The sequence below is a fragment of the Zeus faber genome (genome assembly GCF_960531495.2).
Source record: "Zeus faber genome assembly, chromosome: 3".
In the NCBI taxonomy this organism is placed as follows: Eukaryota; Metazoa; Chordata; class Actinopteri; order Zeiformes; family Zeidae; genus Zeus; species Zeus faber.
In genome coordinates, this window is record NC_137190.1 from 7,349,478 (window position 1) to 7,368,611 (window position 19,134).

General features: G+C 46.4%; 1 protein-coding gene across 1 annotated transcript; it reads right to left on the bottom strand.

The window, feature by feature from the left end:
* Nucleotides 1–7: 7 nt before the first annotated feature.
* Nucleotides 8–17,258, bottom strand: tp53bp1 (tumor protein p53 binding protein, 1; the record flags this gene model as incomplete). The annotated part of the gene is made up of 27 exons (XM_079997682.1): nucleotides 8–308; nucleotides 686–822; nucleotides 1,239–1,435; nucleotides 1,537–1,631; nucleotides 1,730–1,918; nucleotides 2,698–2,889; nucleotides 3,093–3,284; nucleotides 3,706–4,106; nucleotides 4,298–4,468; nucleotides 5,215–5,420; nucleotides 6,009–6,161; nucleotides 6,247–6,315; nucleotides 6,825–7,125; nucleotides 8,013–8,111; nucleotides 8,571–8,637; nucleotides 8,812–8,997; nucleotides 9,870–9,986; nucleotides 10,514–11,663; nucleotides 12,177–12,364; nucleotides 12,458–12,552; nucleotides 12,663–12,789; nucleotides 13,288–13,451; nucleotides 13,556–13,610; nucleotides 15,326–15,457; nucleotides 15,889–15,956; nucleotides 16,061–16,200; nucleotides 17,079–17,258. 27 exons carry the CDS (start codon nucleotides 17,256–17,258, stop codon nucleotides 124–126), a joined length of 5,256 nt encoding a protein of 1,751 aa, XP_079853808.1. The 3' UTR covers nucleotides 8–123.
* Nucleotides 17,259–19,134: the final 1,876 nt, after the last annotated feature.

Sequence of the window (19,134 nt, forward strand, 5' to 3'; positions counted from 1 at the left end):
TCCTGAGCCGACTGTCACTTTCTTTATTCCATAAAAACAGACAGGTTAAAACTATATACAACGGAGGCATGCAGGAGTACTAACACTAGACATTCAACGATTTGAAGGCAGTGACAATGGTCATTACGATGAGTAGTCATGGTGGTACTGTGGTTTGCTGTGGAACCCCAGGCGCTCCCCACAGATCAGACTCTGGATCAGCCACTCCGTAGACACCAGAGGAAGCTGCTGTGACGTCACGCTCTTCTCCACCAACGGGGGGCAGGCACGGTTTGTGACCACCACGTCAAACTTTCCCGGAGTAATGTCTGCAGATGGAGCAAAACCCCAAATAAAACCAGTATTTCACGTGTACTCAGACCTTTACCTTAAGTAAATGTACAAATACCCTGAGATAAAATGACTAGTAAAGAATCACATTCACATTTTCACTTCAGTGAAAGTATATGAGTACTTGCTCTTAAGTGTTTTTAAAATTATATAGTAGTCATATCTGGTTGGTTCTCCTTTGATTAAAAAATATTACTGTAAGAAATGTTAAGTAAAAAGTATAGATAATTGCTTAGAACTGTAATGTAGTAAAAGTCAGACGTCTCCAGAACTGATATACTGGTACAGTAGCAATGTACTTAACTCTTCATTCTTCAAGGACTTAGCTACTTATTTATAAATATACTTTATTTACCTGAACCATCGGTGTCTGCTTGGTACTGCCTCACAGCGGAGGCTCCACTCATGTTCAGCAGCTGGACCCAGAGCTCCTGTGGCTCCTCGAACACCAACAGCACCCGCAGAGCGCTGAACGGGCTACAGCGAGGATGCCTGATCAAAGCAACAAGCATCAACACTGTGAACCACAGAGTAACGTATTACAGTTGAGTTTCTGATATCAGATCTGAAAGGCACCTGGCGGAAGCTGTTCTGTCAATACTGGATCAGTTAAAAAAAATAATTCTGATGCCAATCACTCCTAATAATGGAAAATCATATGGTTTGGGAGTAAAAAAAACAAAAAAACTATGTTAGATCTGTAGATAAAGGGTCCATGCCAGTAGGAAATGTCCAAAAGTGTTATTTACCTTATGTAAATTGACTAGAAATTAACTTATTCGTTGAACATGGCATTTTGGTTTTGATCACGGGGAAGTCAGGGAATTTCACCTCATTAAAAAATAAACCCTCTCTCAAGCCAAGACATTCGGTTTAATCTTCCAAATCCATTCACAGCCGGGACTCACCACTCGACTATCTCATCGTCGAGGCCCACGCCGGCGGGCAGCAGGTAGTTTCTGTAATTCAGTAGTTTGTTGTCCTTGCAGCAGTCCCGCACCCAAATGTGAGAGACGCACGGCACGCCGCTGGCCACGCACAGCAGGTACTTCCTGGTACGGCAGTGCTGGTCGGCGATGAGGAGGCTCTGGTACGCTGCCTTGCACTGAGAGGGGGGACGGGAGCAACATCCTGAATAAGCCTTGCATGGATGACGACGTTATGTCCTGGAAGGTTGTCAGTTGTTCAGTTGCATGGAGCGTTCACCTGTTCTTCATTGAAGTCCAAGAGGACGAACCCCCCGCCGGTCTCCAGCTGGGTCCTGGTGTAGCTCCTGTTATACGGAGCTGTCTGCACGTACTCTATTGAAGAGATCAATGAATTATCAAAATTCAAAAAAATTGAAACAGCACACCGAAAAGGGCTACCGCCGGACGCGTGGCGCAGGGGCCTCGCTCACCCTCGTCGTCGTCGCTGACCAGCTTGTTGGACAGGCGATCGATCTCCGACGAGGCGGTCAGCATGAAGGCGAAGCCCATAAACAGCGAGGCGTTCTGGGGGAGCGGCCCGTGGGTCGCTGCCGAATCCCCGGACGGACCGGGGAGGTCGGTGCCGCTGCCGGAGGTGTTGCACACGCCGATGCGCTGAGCTGGGGGGACAGGGATGTGAGCGGGGGTGAAAAAGCGGTCACACCGAACATCCGAGACCGTCGCAAACCAGACAGTTGTAATGAACAATATAAAGAAGGAAAATACACCAGTGAGTTTAGAGGAGAACACCATCACCCCCTCTACCCGTGGACCAACACCAGGACGATATTAGTTACCGGGCGGTTTATCCTCAATAGAAGGGGGATGGACGCAGCAGCACAGGGTGGAGGCAGGGAGTGATATGGAGAGCAAATAATATGGACACAATACACTCTGTACCACATACATATACTGCACACAGCATGTACCAAATATTGATTTGAGTATCAGCAGGGAGAAAGTCCAAAGCTGTCATCTAGTTCATACAGTAAAAGGAAAAAAAAAAACATTAACAAAGGGTCACTTTCAATAGTTATATATGGTAAAAATGGATTATAATGGAACAAATAGTATGAAAAGTTATAAAACCTCAATATTAAACATTTTAAAAGTAGGTGTATTCACACTATGATCTGACCAAGAAGAACATTCTTTAAAAAGGCTGAAGGAGAATTAAAAGGCCTCTCTCCGTCGAGGCTTCCCTGATTTATCATAACAAAGGCTACGCAAATAAGCTGAAATCTTATGACTTGGGTCCAGGACGGGCAGAATGGAAAATCACTTTTAAAACTTTTTTTTTTTTTTTTTTATATTATATAAAAGTACCAAGTTGAAAATTAAAAATCTTCCGGAAAACAGATCAAAGTCTCGGTTTAGATGGGGAGGTGGTCTTTAGTACCGGCTCTGCAGCCCCCCCCTCTGCGGCCCCTCTTGGCCGGGGTGCGCTCGTCCTCCGGGCCCATCAGCTTCCTCTTCCCAGAGGGTCCGGGGGTCCGTGGGCTGCCCGACGAGCTGCGGCGGGGGGTTCCCTGGCCGCCGCCGCCTCCGCTGCTGCCTCCCCTGCGCCGCCGCTTCCCTTCCACCAGGTTATCTGTGGGGAGGAGTTTACTCGTGTCAGGAAGAGTTCGCGAGCTCAATACTTAACGTTAGAAATTTGAAAACATTTTAAACTGCATCCGCCTGAAACAATAATTACAGAGACAAAACCCACATGAATTGCGCTGGAATTCCAAGATTTTCTGGAAGATAGAAATGTTGGACATCCATGCACACATTTCAATAAAGCGATCTTACCCAGGCTGATGTCAGAGGCTTTCGCCAGGGGTGTGGAGGGCTCGTATGGCCCCAGGCTGTGCTGCTCCCGTAGCCGGTTCCCCTGCTCCACGGACAGGATGATGGCGCTCCTGCTGTACCACTGGCTCTGGCCCTCCCTCTCGATGTTGTAGTGCAGCTCTTGGCCCTCGGTTTTATGTCCTTTCACAATGCCTGCACGCAGTCACACACCGATCAGCCGGCCATCGACGGGTCTTTTTTTTCCACATCAATGTGTATATTGAATCATCACAGAAGTAACTAAGGGCATCTCCAGTATAGGCATATGGTATAAACAATCAAATATATTGGTTTGTTTACTGTACAAAGCAGAACTGGGATGCAACAGCAGTTAATGCCACCTGCAAGCACCTGTTCGGGTAAGGTCTAGGGGTTGTACCTGACTCAAAATGTTGTCAAGTCGAATTGGATTCGGCTGTTCAATGCACATAACATTGTCCTTTAATTATTCGGCCCCATACAGGTTAAGCTCAAGTAGTTCAACACAGAAATTCGGAGGGCATTTCAAATGAAACTCCATTAAAAAACTTCTTGACTGAACCGCCAGCCTCCCGTTCCGCCTCCCCCTCCTCACCTACGCTGAAGTACTCGTCCTCCAGGAGGGCGGTGACCTCCGTCTCCATGGGGATGGGGTCGCAGAGCAGGATGTCCTTCCCGGCCACTTCGCACTCGTAGCCGTCGTCGAAGCGCAGGCCGAACCTGCCGTCCCCGGCGTCCTTCGTGATGCGGCCCGAGTAGAAGTAGCCGTTGGACGACCACTTGGCCACCACCCGCAGCCCGACGAAGCTGCTTCCCGCCAAGCTGGCCTCCTCCGGGGAGGAGCGCAGTGAGTCCGAGGGGCTGGGTAGCCCGGCGTCGGCGGGGCTGTCCGTGAGGCGCGGCGGGGGGCGCACGCGGGCGAAGGGCTCGTCGTCCGAGGACAGCTGAGGTTGACCGTGGATGCCGGCAGCGAGGCCGGGCCCGGCTGCGGCTCCCCTTGGGGCCAAGGAAAGAAAGGGAGAAAGAGAAGAGACAATGTTTGTTCCTCCTACGAGCTTTCCAGGATGCAATCAAGGTCGACAACTAAGGTTAGTGAGAAAAGAAAAAGGAAAGTGTGAGAGGAGAGGAAATATTTCAGGACCGGTGGGTTTGGTGTGTTTGTGCGGTGGGCCCCAGGGAGGACTCACCTGGACCGGGAGGAGCGGGACGGTGGTCTGCCCCTCCTAGCCCTTCCTCTGGGGGTCAGCGGGACGGGGGCTCGGGGCCCGGGGGTTCGGAAACCTCTACTGTTTGTCATCGCTGACCCTGCCCTTTGACCCCTTTGACCCCTCTGTTGCTGCCCGCCTCCCCTTCTGGGGCTGCAGACACACAGAGGGGACGGACGGAGGCGGTCAAGTTGCACAGACATGATTCTAGGGACTCCCAAAACTTCAACCCCACCCCTCGTCTTACAACTAGAGCGGTCACCATTTTTACACCTGATCTCGATTATTTGAGCTTTACAATTTTGTAAAATCGTAAAGCTTGCATAATCGCATGCTTCCATCCAAATCGAATTGGAATTTTAAGCCAATGTTAGAAATGTTCCAATGAATAGAATTTAGATTATGATCAGATTGTTATTATATGCAATTATATGTATACATTTAATGAATATTTATACATATAATTGCATATAATAACAATCAACTAAAATGTTAGGATCGTGACAGGCCTACTTACAGCCTTTGTAGGAGGGGTGTCTAGTGACCCTAGATTCATGCCTTGGAGCAACTTACACCCAAGGCAGGTAGTGGTGAGTAAATGTGTGTTCAGAAAATGAAGTTAAGACAGTCAGAAAAAGGCAGAGGACCGACAAAGACAGGCGACAAGTAGATAGACATGTATTAATAAATGATTGTGTGATAACTCTCGATTCAACACTTCCCGATTCTAACTGCTCGTTTCCTCCGAGGAGTAGCGGGAGCGGGAACAAGTTGCCGGAGAGGAAGCAATAGCAATAACGATGCAAACAAAGATGCAGCTTTGCTTTAAGAACGAGGCCCTTTGCTGTCGCTCAGATGATGAGCGTTGGAAAAGCAGGCGATGTGGGACCAGATGGTACCTGCTGGGTTTCCCCCCCCTGCTGGGCGGCATGACGAAGCAGCCGGTGGTGGTGCTGCTAGTGCCTGAGCTGTGCTGCAGGCTGGAGGCCTTTGAGGACAGGGAGCTGATGTCCGCCAGGTCGCCGGAGGTCATGGAACTGACCGTGCGGGAGGGTGAGACGTCACTGTCCAGCACCTGGCAGTCCACCACCGGATCCTCACTCTCCTGGGGAAAGCCAAATGTTAGTTTTGATGTTCAATAAAAAAATAAATAAAATAAATAATTTTAAAAAAGGAATAAACTGAAAAAAAACAGGACATTGCAGGCCACCAATACATGACCTTCGTATCATGTTAAAGAACCCAACGGGCACATTGAACTGTATGACGTCAGCGTTTTGAATAAAACTCCCACAAATATCTCAGACCTTGTACTGTGAGAAATGTATCTTTGCCATTATTAACTTCTACTACAACATTGCATGTCAAGATTTATTTTAATTTCCTGACAATATAATTCTGCTCAAAAATTACATTCAAACCTGCTGCACTTTCTTTTATCCGACGTACTTTGAGCTACACTTTATGTGAAAAGCACTATATAAATACAGTTAGTTTGAATGGAACTCTGGGACTTGTAGTGTAATCTGCCCAACACAGACAATATTATTGATTTCCACTTTAAAGTCATGTGATTAAATCCCTGTTTGGGAACACAACGCCAAGCTGAGGGCCAGTAACCGGAGAAAGCAAAGCTGCGACTGAGAGACGTCGATGAAAACCGAGAACAGCTTCAACCGATGCTTTTGCTCACCTCGGTGACCTTGCGATCCACCTCCTTCCCATCCTCGTAGTACACGTCCGTGATGACGCGCGTGATGGTGGTCCGCACTTCCTGGATGGTGCGCACATGTCGCCGATGTGCGGGACCGCCGGCTCTTCTGAACATGGGGTTCTCTGGTTCATTCTGTCGGTGGACACAACGTTTATTAATCATGTTAGCTGAGTAGTAAGTAAACCGATCAGATGAGAAGAAAAAGGGGGCTCCTTACCCTGCCGATCGGGGAGCGCTGTCCCGGCCCGTCGAAGTTGGTCTGCTGTGAGATCGTCCTCTGACGGAGCTGATGGAGAGATGGCAGTCTGAACAATCAATAACGACATGAGACGGCCCGTCATACAGCCCATAGTGAGTGTAATTAACGGAATTAACAGAGTAATTAACAACTGTTAAATAAAATACAGAAGAGCGTAGGGCTAGGTATTGGGCAGGATACCTGGCCAGGATATATTTTGATATAAAGTGTTACGATTTGATATAATATGGAATCCAAAATCAAATTAGATATTCAATCTGAAATCGATGAGATGACTCACAATACAATTTTATATTGATAAATGCACATTTTATACACAATGAGAATTGCTATCAACGTTTCGGTATCCCAACAGATGCTTATTACAAAAACATTTCAAATAATTTGTGACTGTGGTGTTAATTTAAGCGGAAAACGGTCGCATAACTTCCAAACAAAGTATCGATGCTCACATTCTCAAATCGAAATAGAATTTTTTTTTTTTTAACCCAGTCCTAGTAATGCGGTTGATCTAATAACCCAAATATATCAATGACCTTGTTGGGTGAACTGAAGCTGGCGCTGTTGCTGTCGAAGCTCATTTGCTGGCACAAAACCCTCTGCTTGACCGGTGTCCTGTGCGGGGTGGAGGGCTCGGGGGGTCCGGGGGGCTCCGCCTGCAGCGCAGCCCTGCCAGGGTGTCTGTGGCAAGTGGAGGGCTCCTCATCCCTCCCCAGCGGGTGGGTCGGCACTTCATGAGCGGGGCAGGTGGAGGGCTCCGCCTGGCTGTTCGGGAGGCTGCTGCATCCCAGCGAAGATGCCTGGGAACTTCTTTGAGGTGACGTGAGGAGTTCTCCTCTGCAGGAAAGTGGAAAGTAGGAAGGGATGTCCCGATTCCAGACATTTGGTAGTTGACACTATAACTAATGAAATTCTCAGGCCCAATTTGATACCCTGGTTTAAAAAAAAGGATAAAGGAACAAAATCCTATGTGCTTCTGCCTGTACTCCTTTATCAAAATTCTAATATCTAGAAAAGTTGGTGCAAAAACATTTCCAGAATTTTGGCATTGACCTGGTAACAAGCTATTAGTTCTTGTGACATCCCACTATTGAAAGATAAAGACTAAAGCCAAAAGATTATAGTTTTGAAGAATCAGTCAATCTATCTTCTTTTTACCAATTATTTTAGGATTTGCAGGATTGGGAAACTAAACAGTACTTTTAGTGCTGTTATTTGGGTTTTAACTTTAAAGTTAGATTGAACAAAACAGTGGCGGTCAATGAGAAACTAACTGACAGGGAGGAAGGGCGACATCTTGCCAAAATGACATTGCTATGCCAAGGACAGAATCAGGCAGAGCTTGCCTTCAACTCCCATGAGGGTATATGCGTTGCCAAAAATAACCTTCCATCCTACCTCCACAATCAAAAAGTAGGTCTCTCGCGCGCACACACACGCGCACACCCGCCCACCCACCCACCCACCCACCCACCCACCCACCCACCCACCCACCCACCCACCACACACACACACACACACACACACACACACACACACACACACACACACACACACCATACCTCTTGACCTAGTTCTAGCCACAAAAATACATGGCAACAGGGAGAACTATTCATACCTTCATGGTCAAATTGACACAAGCCTTCTATAGCTTGGGAGACTTTGTATTAAATGTTTGGATTCCACCAGAGCGGTTCTGGGCTGTGAAAGTGTGTTTTATTTACCTGACAGTCGTTGTGGTGTACTGGGATCCCTCAGGCTGGCTCTGCTCCTCTGCCTCCAGCTGTCTGTGCACTTGTCTGACACGACTGAACACTGATGGACTGACAAGGAGACCAGAAAACGCATCAGCAGGCCTTTCTCCCCCATCTAAACTGTACAACCAACCAAATACCCGGCAAAAAGAAATGGACCGAAGAGTCAATTCTGGAGCTGTACCCCACTCAGAACTTTGTCAGTCTAATCGGATTTGGCTGTTTAATGCAAATATTAGACTATTCGGAAGTGGGGGATTTAACGGGTCCCGGGGCTTAATAATTTAATTATTATTACTTAAGCTCCGACGTTACCGGTACCGTTAACGGTATGTAACGGTAAGGGAGAAATGGCGGTAGATACAGCGTTTCCATCCAAAAACATGACAATGCCTGTGACAATGCTGTGAGAAAGAATGTCTTTGAAATCAATGCAGACTATCTTTGTATATTATCAAGTATTGTCACTTTTAAATGTGATCCCAAAAAGGAAATTAATGAATTCTAATGCAAACAGTAGCAGGTCACCTGGTTGGAGCCTTGGCAACAGCGGTAACCTTGACGACAGATCCTTCCTCATCCGATAGTGACGGCTCTGAAGAAACAAGATACGTTAATGAGATGCTGGTGCCAATGGGCGTGCAAGAAACGTGGAGCAGGATATGCAGCGACAGATAGGATCTCAATCATCCCCAGAAAGTCCAGGCGTGTGCAGGGAAAGCATCGCAAGAAACATCATGTGAGGGACTCGGTGCAAAGCTTATATTACTCTGCAGACTGAAGCGCTCCGAGCTGCCCTCTTCCACCGGCGTGACCAGCTTCATGCGCAGACTCAGCTTCCCATCCCCCTTTTGAACCTCGTCCTCCCCGTCCATAACGTCATTTCCCAACATTGATGTCTCCATGGAGATGTCAGCCACAGCAGCAGATTTCTCTGAAAAAGAGGTGATGGTCTCTGGGGGGGGAGATGGTGATAAAGGTTAGCTCACACCCAGGTCTTCTGCCAGTAAAAAAGGCTCCGCCCGTAGTGCTTTTTGTGCCAGTATCTCAGGGGCCACTTCACAAAAGGATTGCGCGGCTTTTGCGGCCGCCAAACCTGCACAAATAACACAAAAAGCAACCGTCTAATTCTCAAAGCACCTGCAAAGGGTGAAATGCACCCCTTAATTAACTGCGCTGCAATGCAAATAGCGTCTCGGTGCACCGGTGCTATTTGTATGTATTTAAATATGCGCCAAATGTATTATGCATACATTTTGTGCAAAAATTGGCTCCTTTTTATGCAAATGAACCTCAATGCAAAAAAAAGTAAAATTCCCAAACACCAGCGCTAATAGACACAAATGCAGTTAAGAGTAAAAATACTAGTGTGTTCAGAGAGTTGGTGGTAACTGTGCAAACCCCCCAGCCAAAAAATATATATAAAACAATAAAAGGGCTCCTCCGCACGATCAGAGCATACCAGGGGTGGGGATGCTGTTAGACACTATGACATACAGTATTTCTGGGAATCAGTGAATACACATTTATAAAGACAATCTTAATTTTGTTTCCTTACACTTTAATATAAATAATTTTAACAGTTAGCTTTGGATGACCTGAGTTTAGTTTTTGTGAAAGGGATTGTTTTGTTTTAGCTTTGATTAACAAATTGGAAGTTTTGGATCCGATAGCGATAATTAGGTTGCTGAGCATGGGTAAGCGAGGAGTTAAAATACAATGCAACAAAATCACACTTTTATAGTTCTCAAAATAAAATGTAAACATTAATAAACAAGTAACAAAATATTTGCTTTACAATGTTTCCTGAAAGACATAAACACCTACCAATGGGAGTGCTGTGTCTCGGCGTTTGTTTTAGCTGGCTGATCGTAGGGGGCGTGGCACCTCCAGTAGGTCCAATCAGCTCCCCTTCTTTAGGAAGGGTGAAGTGGAAGGGAAGTTCTACACAGGTAGAGATAAGGGATCACATATACTACCGTTTATGGCTAAGTAATGCCACAATCATAAACAAATAAAAAAACTGCTGTGTATTCTGAGGAGGCCTTTAACTAAGCTCGGCAATGTCCATAACCTTATGTAATGAACACATTAATTTCTATTGAATAATATAATGTAATGAATAATTTTATAATAATAATATAGTGAAGGACTTTGCAAATTGCAATACATACCAGAGTATTGTCATTTTTCTTCAAAAATATATTATAAACTATAATGACAGCATACCACCAATTTCTCTATTATTCAAATCTATTTAACATAAATTACTACATCAAACATTTTAACAACTATATAGTTATGCCTTTTTACAATTCATGGAAAGCAGCAACTTGTATATTCTGCAATCAATTTTAAATATAAATAAATCACAATATAATCATGACATACTAACATGAAATTAATAGATCGCTACATACAAAAGCCTGGTATGCCCAGTGTGAACCTCGTCTTGCATCGTCTTGTCTCACCTCCTGAGCTGTCGCTGAAGTGCTTATCTTTGGACCTCGCAGGCTGAGGTCCCTCCCTGTTGCTTTGTGGGAGTGGCGGCACCTCTGAGTCTTTGGGCTGAGACTGGAATTTATGGCAATTGGTGGAGACTTTGGGAGCTTTGCTTCCCGGCGGCTGGGAAGAAACGCTCCTGGATTCCGGCGGCTCCTCTGCGTCAATACTCTTAGAACTTCTTTCACTATCCTTCACCACGCTGAGGCTCATGTCCCCCTCTTGCACTCGCTCGCTCTCTACCTCCATTGGCTCGGGCGACAGCACCTGGCTCTGGGAGAGAGCCAGACCCAGGCCGGAGCCTTCGGGCCCCAACGTGTTTACCTCTTCCTCCTCTATAACCTCCTCTGTAACCTCCTCTTCACCGCCAACATCATCCAACGCTTCTATCTTGCTGTCAGCAGTCCCAGCAGCTTCTTGCGAAGGTGACCGGGAAGAAGGGCTTGCTACAGTTCCGCTTCCTCTGGATTCCTCAGAATTCTGGGTGCTGGATGTCTGAGAGAGCGCCCGCTTGGAGGTCAAACTACAAGGTGCGGCGTTTGCCGTCGCCCCCTGTACGCAGCTGTTAACGGTGAGGTCCACTGACGTGATCGTTGGCTGGGAGCAGGACACTTTGTCTGCGGAGCTCCCCGCTTTGCTCCCATCGGCGCTGTTGCTCACATTCACATTTTGTACGTGCAAACTCATTGCCGTCCTCTCGGACTTCTGCGACAATTCGGAATCCGGTACACCCGCAGGATCACCACGACACTTCTGGGAATCGCACGTGGCGGGGACTTTGGGGCCAGCCGGGCTTCTAGACTGGGACGAGACGACATTGTTCTGGGTCCTCTGGCTGCAGCGTGACACCGCAGAGTCGCTAGCGTCGACGCAGAGCGGGTCGTCCAGTCCGTCTATCTGCGTTGCCTGGCTGTCCTCTGCCTGCTCGGCGCTCTGCTGATCCGCGCCGCTGCTCTCTGTGTTCACGGTCAGCTGGAGGGCCAGAGTGAAGGAGGCAGACTCGACGGTCGGGGACGGTTTGTCGTGATGCAGAGATGAGGACGGTGTCGACTTTGAGTCATGTGGCGCCGCGGTGCTGCTGCTCCCGGTCTCCAGGCTGGGTGTTTGGACAAACACATCCTGGGGAAATTGGACAATTCAAACACGGACAAACGTTGAATGCCATGACATAAGTAGTAGCGGTACAATGCGCTTACACTCAGTTGTGGTCACTGTCACTGAACATTCCACTGCGGATGAACATTCACAAAAATGAACAATTTCCCTACTACCCCAATTGACCAAGTGAAAAAAAAAAAATAATAATCAGTCGATCAGAAGAGAAATTAATTTAGTATCTAATTAATAGTGCAATAAATAATTTACAATTAATTTGAATATATAATAACCAGATGCTAAAGTCAACAAGTAGAGGCAACACAACCACTGTTTGAACACATTATTTTGATTGCTTATCTGTTTGGCCCAAAGTAGGGCTTGAGTGCCGTGAAACATTGCAGGACAAGAGAATAGTTGTGTAGAAAAGGTTAATTAAATTAAATAGAAAAAAAAAAATTCAATAATTGCTAAGGGCAGGGTGCTTGCCCTCTAATTGTCAAAATTTATAAATGAAAAAAAAAAAAGGCTACATACATGAGAGAACTCCGGTTGGGAGGGCAAAGAGAGGGTCCTCTCCAAAACAAAACCCGGAGAATTCTGGGATAAAGGTGTGGACGCCAGGGGGCGGGGCTTCGCGGTATCATCCGTTTCCATTGGCTCCTCATCCATCTCCACCGCCCGCTCATCTGGAGGTAGAGAAGTATCCATTGCCTCATCTGTACCTGGCGACCCAAAGAATCTAGCGTGATTCATAAAACATGAACAGCCGGTTATTAATTACAACACAACTGTCACCCAACAAGCTGTGCTGTTACCATGGTTACTCTCTGCTCTGGTCGGCGAGTCGGAGACAATCAATGGAGTATGGCTGAGGTTGTCTGGGGTGGGGGCCACGTAGTCAACAGAGCTCCTACAAGTTGGGACAAGGACAGAAGAATATCAGAAATGATGTCGTCGTCGTCCCCCCACCAACCAGGACATGAAAGCAAAATAACGGGACAAGACAGTCGTGCAGCTTACTGGGACAAGCTTTCCTGCACCAGCGTGGCCTGTCCAGAGAGGTGCAGCAGCCGCAGGCTGTGGGACGGCGTCAGTGTGGGCAGACTCTGGTTCTCTGGCTCAGACACGGTGCTGTCCACCGCCGCACCTGAGAGGGAAAAGGGGAGAGAGGATTGTGAACATCTAATCAGCCTGTGAGCGAAAAGAAGAACATGCGGGGCGTTATTTGTTCTCCTTCGTCCGTTTCACAGTTTCACACGTACACAGCATCGTCGGCAGACGGTGACAGATTTAAACTTTACAAATGCCACGTTTGAATGTTCGCTTACCAGCAAAGCGTTCCGACACAGGCGAGACACTCTGAGTTATATGATGTCATTGTAATCATTGGTGTAACTTATCCTATTATTTATTCAATGGATGGGCAATGATACATTACGTGTACATATAATGACATACATTTTTCCAACCATATATTTCACATAATTCCAGTCAGACTTTGATAAACAACCATTCTACTACAATGACTAATTATTGGTTTCTCTAGTAATATGGCTTCACGTACTTTCAATATGCACAAATAAACTTTCCTGTACTTAAAGACTGCAAGATTTTGTATGAGACCGGCACCTACACACTGACCCACCTGTCTTGTCGGCATCGAACATGTCCTCCTGCGAGGACAGAATCGCCGAGTCCTGCTGGTCTGAGTCTCCAGGGGTCTGCAGGCCCTGGGAGTGGAGCAGAGTCTGGACCCTCAGCTCCCTGTCTACCTTGGGCTCCAACGAGCTGCTGGAGCTCACCTCAGACCTTAAGAAAGGAACACAGACACTTCTCAAGAACGGGAATGATGCTTATATACCCAAGATGAGAAAGGTTTAGTGTATGACATGATGATGCACATGAACCTGTACCGTGCAGTTTTGCCATCTTGGCTCCCTGAAGTTCCGACGCTGATCTTCTGTTCTGCTAGGGATAAGAAACAAAAAATATGTAAATCAAATTGTGACTGCATTCCTGAAAGAGATACAGATAGCTTTGATGCGCGTCGGCATTTTCCAAAAAGTAAATGAATTGGCCTGCCACCTGCCATCCATATTATCAAATGGATAGGATTTTGTTACTTCCTATATTCTTCTTAATCACTGGCATACATTTTTATATTACAAGTAGGCATGGGCCAATATTCGATAATATTGCGATATTTGCAACCATATGCGATACTTTCACACCGTCCAGAGCGATGGGCGGAGCAGCAGATTTCACGGACAAAGCTCATTCACTTGCTCGCACAAAGAGGATGTATGTGGACTTGGAAGGAGGAAGCAGGTGGAGGATTAAGATTAAGTTGTGTCTCCAGGTTATTGCTTGCCTTTGCTAAAATTATATTATAAAAAAAAAAAGTAATAATTGTTATACAGAGATGTAAAGTCTCACACTGACTGTAGGACTCATGCATATCAACCAGTTCACACACTCACACGCAATATTTCTCACGCTGAGAATCCCAAAATTAGTAAAAAAAAAATTCTACATATTCATTTCCTAACTTGCGCTCGCTTGGTGCCTGTCACTGTTCACGTGGTGAACGGGAGATCCTTTCCGCACACACATTACGTGAACGCCCACGCGCAGCTTCCTAGTTGGAGGGGCATAAAGCGAGCCGTTACTGCCCAAGCCAAATTACAAGAGGGAATAATTCCTGAGGAGATATTAAAGGACAAATCCCAATTCCCCCCTTGGCCCTACCCCTAGATTTTAAAGTGCCCTCGATTGGTAGTGGTGCTTCAGAACCGAGCCACAAGGGACAGGGGTTGAAATCTTTACCCAGGAAACGGGCACCACCCGTTACGTCATCGGTAGCCACCGATGGCACACACGTCACACACCAGCAACGAGGCTCTAGGCGTTCCATTCTGGACAGACGTTTGCACAACGTCGGCGCGTGGTGTGGTGTTACCAGTTGCGCGGGTTGTAATCATCGTGCGCCGTTTGTTTTGCTGCTGGATTATTTTTCACGCTTCATACACGGAACACGGAAATAACTGTACTGTCACTCACAAATCGTTGTTTACACCAAGTTCTATTGAGAATTGTGAATATCGATTTTTCTGAAATGCGTGTTATAACAATCCAATTAAATATTCCCTTAGATCGACCTTAAACTAAGATATTCCAACATTTTTTTTCAGATTTTGCATGATTATTTGCGAAGATATGGGTTTCTTTCCCAGCACCGGTAGCCATGTTCCGTTTATGCTGCCTCAGTTGGCAAAGCATTCTGGGAATTTTCTTCTCCCACTCCGTTTGGAGTTGGAGCATCTAAAAATGCTCCGTTTTCGAGGGCCATTTGGAGGTCTAGATGACCACTACTGCTCGATCCCCAAAATAAACGGGACAGCCTACCCTACGTGGGAGCAAGCAAGGCGGCGGAGGGGGTAGGTCCAAGGAGGGGAACTGGGATTGGCCCAAAGTGTTTTTCTCAAGGACACTTAGACGGGTTTACACGGTCACAGAGCATTCCGCTCCAACTTCCGGGCAAGTCCAACCACATTTATGAGGTGAAAATAACGTGTTAATGGTTCTCAAAGTTTCCTTGCGATTTTTCAATAAGAAAAAAAAGGGGTTGGGAGCCGTGCCGGCTGAGAAAAAGAAAGAAAGAGACAATGACAAAATGCGGTTACCTTGCTCTTTGTGCCTCTCGCGGTCCGTCTGGGACATTACAACCTCCTCGTCGTCTTCTTGACTGTTTCCCACTTCCCCGCCCAAAGCCTGGCTCTCGGACAGCTCCAGAAAACCAAACTGGGAATTTCCCTCTGAAAAATAGAAACATAAAAACAAATAACAGTGAGACAGCAACTAAGAAGTCTTTTAAGAATTGATTCAATTATCTTCAAGAATTATCCGAACAGATATCTTGAAATTGCTTGAAATATTGTTTACCAAGTGGTCCGAAACATAACATTAGATTATAAAATATGGAACATAAACCAGCATTCAGAGTTTGGAGAAGCTGTAAAACAGCACAATTAGAAAACATTATCACTTAACCTATTATCCCCATTGCATGACTAAAAATGTTTGGATTTTGTTGCAGATCAATCAACTGAATAGTCGCTTCACCTCACCGAAGCAATAGTGTAATTAATCACCGAAGCAATAGGGAAATTAAAAGACGCACTCGTCTTTTAATTCCCCCCCAAAAAAATACCATTTAATTTTCGTGACGTGTGCAAACAGCTGTCACCTTCCGACTGAGCGCAGTGAGTCGTCGAATCAGCTCCAGAATTCATACCAATGTCTTCTGACGAACACCTAAAGGAGACAAAGACCGAGGAAGCTACTTAGTGTTCAAGTTGATGAAATCAGTACCTGGCACAAATAAAAAATAAAAAAATAAAATAAAAGATGAATCATACTTTTTCTTAATCGGAAGTGGGCATAGGTTGATGACCTGACTCTCTTCTTCAAAAGCCAACGTGGGGTTGCTCTGGGCTTTCTCAAACTGGCTGTCGATTGGCTGAGAGCATCGGCTTCCTGCTGGGGAAGATATCAGCTCCTGGAGGGGGAGTTATGCATATGGTATAAGGTATTCTCTCAGACACCTGTATTCTATATCATTTTTTGTATTTCAATTTTGTTTCCTAGTCATTTTTATCCTTCCTATTATCAATATGTAATAGTGCACATAACAGTACATATTGTTACAGTCTGTACTTCTTGCATTACTGTTTCCTGTTTGTTCGTGGCCGAGTTGCTGTCATCCCGGAATTTCCCGCTGGGAATCCATGAAGTGCTGTGTTGTATTGTTTCATATACAGGAAATACACTGGGTATCGTAGAATTACTAATCTGACAGAAATATAACCTTGTTCCAACATTCCCTTCACACCCCCCCTTCAGTTATCCATTTCTTTGCAGTTATAATTACTAGGGGCCCAGCCCACAGACAGACAGACAGACAGACAGGTAGACTTAACACGACTTAACTGGACCCAGTGTATTGCCGCCTGCAGCTATATAATTCTAACTATTAGTGCTAGTACCATTATGACTACTACTATTATTACCATTAGTACTATAACTGTTATTATTAGGACTGCTCTTACTACTATAAAGTCACACTGTTCTGTAACGCTGTAATACTGTCATTTGTACTTCAGCATAACCTGTTAACCTGTTTATAGACGTTACATGTTGTTCTTTTCTTCTCATTTCGTTGTTTTATCTCTTTATTGACTTGCACTGCTGTTGTGTTTGCTGCTGTGGCACCTGGACTTGAATCTACCTTCGTGGATCAATAAAGTTGAACCCAATATACGACATGCACGGGTGGTCGGGAGGTCGGGCGGGCGGGCGGGGGGGGTCCAACCGACGGACAATGGGACAGGGACCGTGAAGCTGTTTTGAATCGAGGCAAAACATTTGTCGTCCTACCAGAACCGGGCTGTGCGGGGAAGGCTGCAGGTTGGACAGCCTGCGGGAAAGTATCGCTCGGTAGCTGCTCTCCGGGTCGTCCTCCAGAGCAGCGCTGTCCGGCTGGGAGTCCTCCACGATGAGGCAGGGATGCTCCGGCTCCGGCAGGCTGGGGTCCAGGTCACTTCCGCCCGGATCCATCAGACCGGAAGCGGCGGCGCGGAAGGAGGTGAAGGTGTGGGGGCGGGTGGTGTCTTGCCCGGCGCTCGCACCTAATTTAAAACAATTTATATTGGTTCATAATAACAAACCGGGTCCGTGCGCGGCTCAACCACGGGACACGCGGAGGTACTAAAACGTCGCAGCCGCCATGCTGGGCTCCCTCCCTCTTTAGAACCTCTCCCGGCAAAACAGAGAGGAGCGACCTGATTGGTCCAGTCACCCGTGTGACGTCATAACCAACGAGGAGGAGGGGCGCTCCGTTCTCTGTTAAATGATTCATTGATATTACTGCCTTTTTTTTAAATTATATTTCATTACATTGTTATTTTTAAAATATATTTATTTTATATCATTATATTTACCAGATGTCATGTTTTCATGTTGCATGTTTTGTCTTATTGAGTGTCATTATTTCATTATGATGCTTATGTATAATGTTTTATGTTTTTGTCTTAATGTCACGTATTGGAAGTGACTTAATAAAGAGTTAAAATAATACTAATACTACTACTACTACTACTACTACTACTACTACTAATAATAATAATAATAATAATAATAATAATAATAATAATAATACAAGAAAAAAGAAAAGAGTAATTAAACACAAAATACAAAATAAATAAAAATCAATAAATATAATTCTACCAACGCCTGGAAATTCGAGGGCACCAGTTTATCAACATCTGAGTATGTTGTGCCTGTGCCTGTGGGGTCCTGCAAGAGGTGACAGGGGGGGTCCCCGGAAAAGCGTCAACTGTTAAAACTTCGCAGTGAATTCATTCGTCAGACGCTGGCACCGTCGGAGAACGCACAGCGGGGACTGCTCTGATCCTAGTTCCAGCTCCATCTCCAAAAACTACGGAAGTTTGGACCGATTCTCATCCGACAACAATGAAAACATCTCCTCGGATCGGTCTCCACGGCCCCCACGCACGGCGTCGAAGCGTCTCTTGACATGAGACGCGCCGAGCGTCACTTTTTTTAAAACGCGCTCTCAGTCCAAATCTGTTTCGATGCGGCGACGCACGTTGCTATTGCGCCAATCTGCAAATGCAATCACCGGGATTGAGATGTTAAATGGGAGGGGAGGAGAAGACAATGCCCTTGTTTCGGCTCATAAACTTGGGCGGAGCTGGGAAGGTGCTTTCCTTATCCTCGACAGAAGAAACGCTGCCCTCCAAACGCCCCCATCCTTAAATTAAACAGCACATGGCGGCTCCTTCGGTCACCCAATTTAGAGGGAAGCGGACCCGAACCCGCCCGCCCCCCGGTGTGAAAGAAGCCCTTGGCATTCTTTTTTCCCCCCCACCGGGTCAGGCGTGCACGGCGGGAGATCCGCCTCCATGAATACACCTTGAATCCACCTTTAAGACCCGACCTCAGCGGCTCATGCTGGGTCTGACGCCGGTCTTATCCAAAAACCCCAAAAAAATAAATAAATAACGGAAACCGTCGATAAATGTGCGGGTCTCTCCCTGACTGTATGACAGCAGGACATTTAAACCGGCCTATTGATTCCTTTGGAGCAGCCGGTGCGTGCGTCCTAACCTCCTTTATTCTAACAACGGCTTTCTACGCAGCTTACGTTGGATCAAAACACTGTGTTTGGTTGTAAACCTCAGTGTGCGTGTGGTAAAGGCATCCGATGACAAAAATGTTAGACACCCAGGGCCACGGCAGCTTCGCACCGTCGTCATATCTGCAGGTTGGGCATCACATTAGGAAATGCGCAGCCACTACCCACCACGTCCGCCGCGTCTCCCGTCGCTCCGCCGCGATAAGGCGCCGGGCGCACGGCGCGCTCGGTGCCCCGATGCCCCTTGAAAACGACACTTTCCGCGCACAACATAAA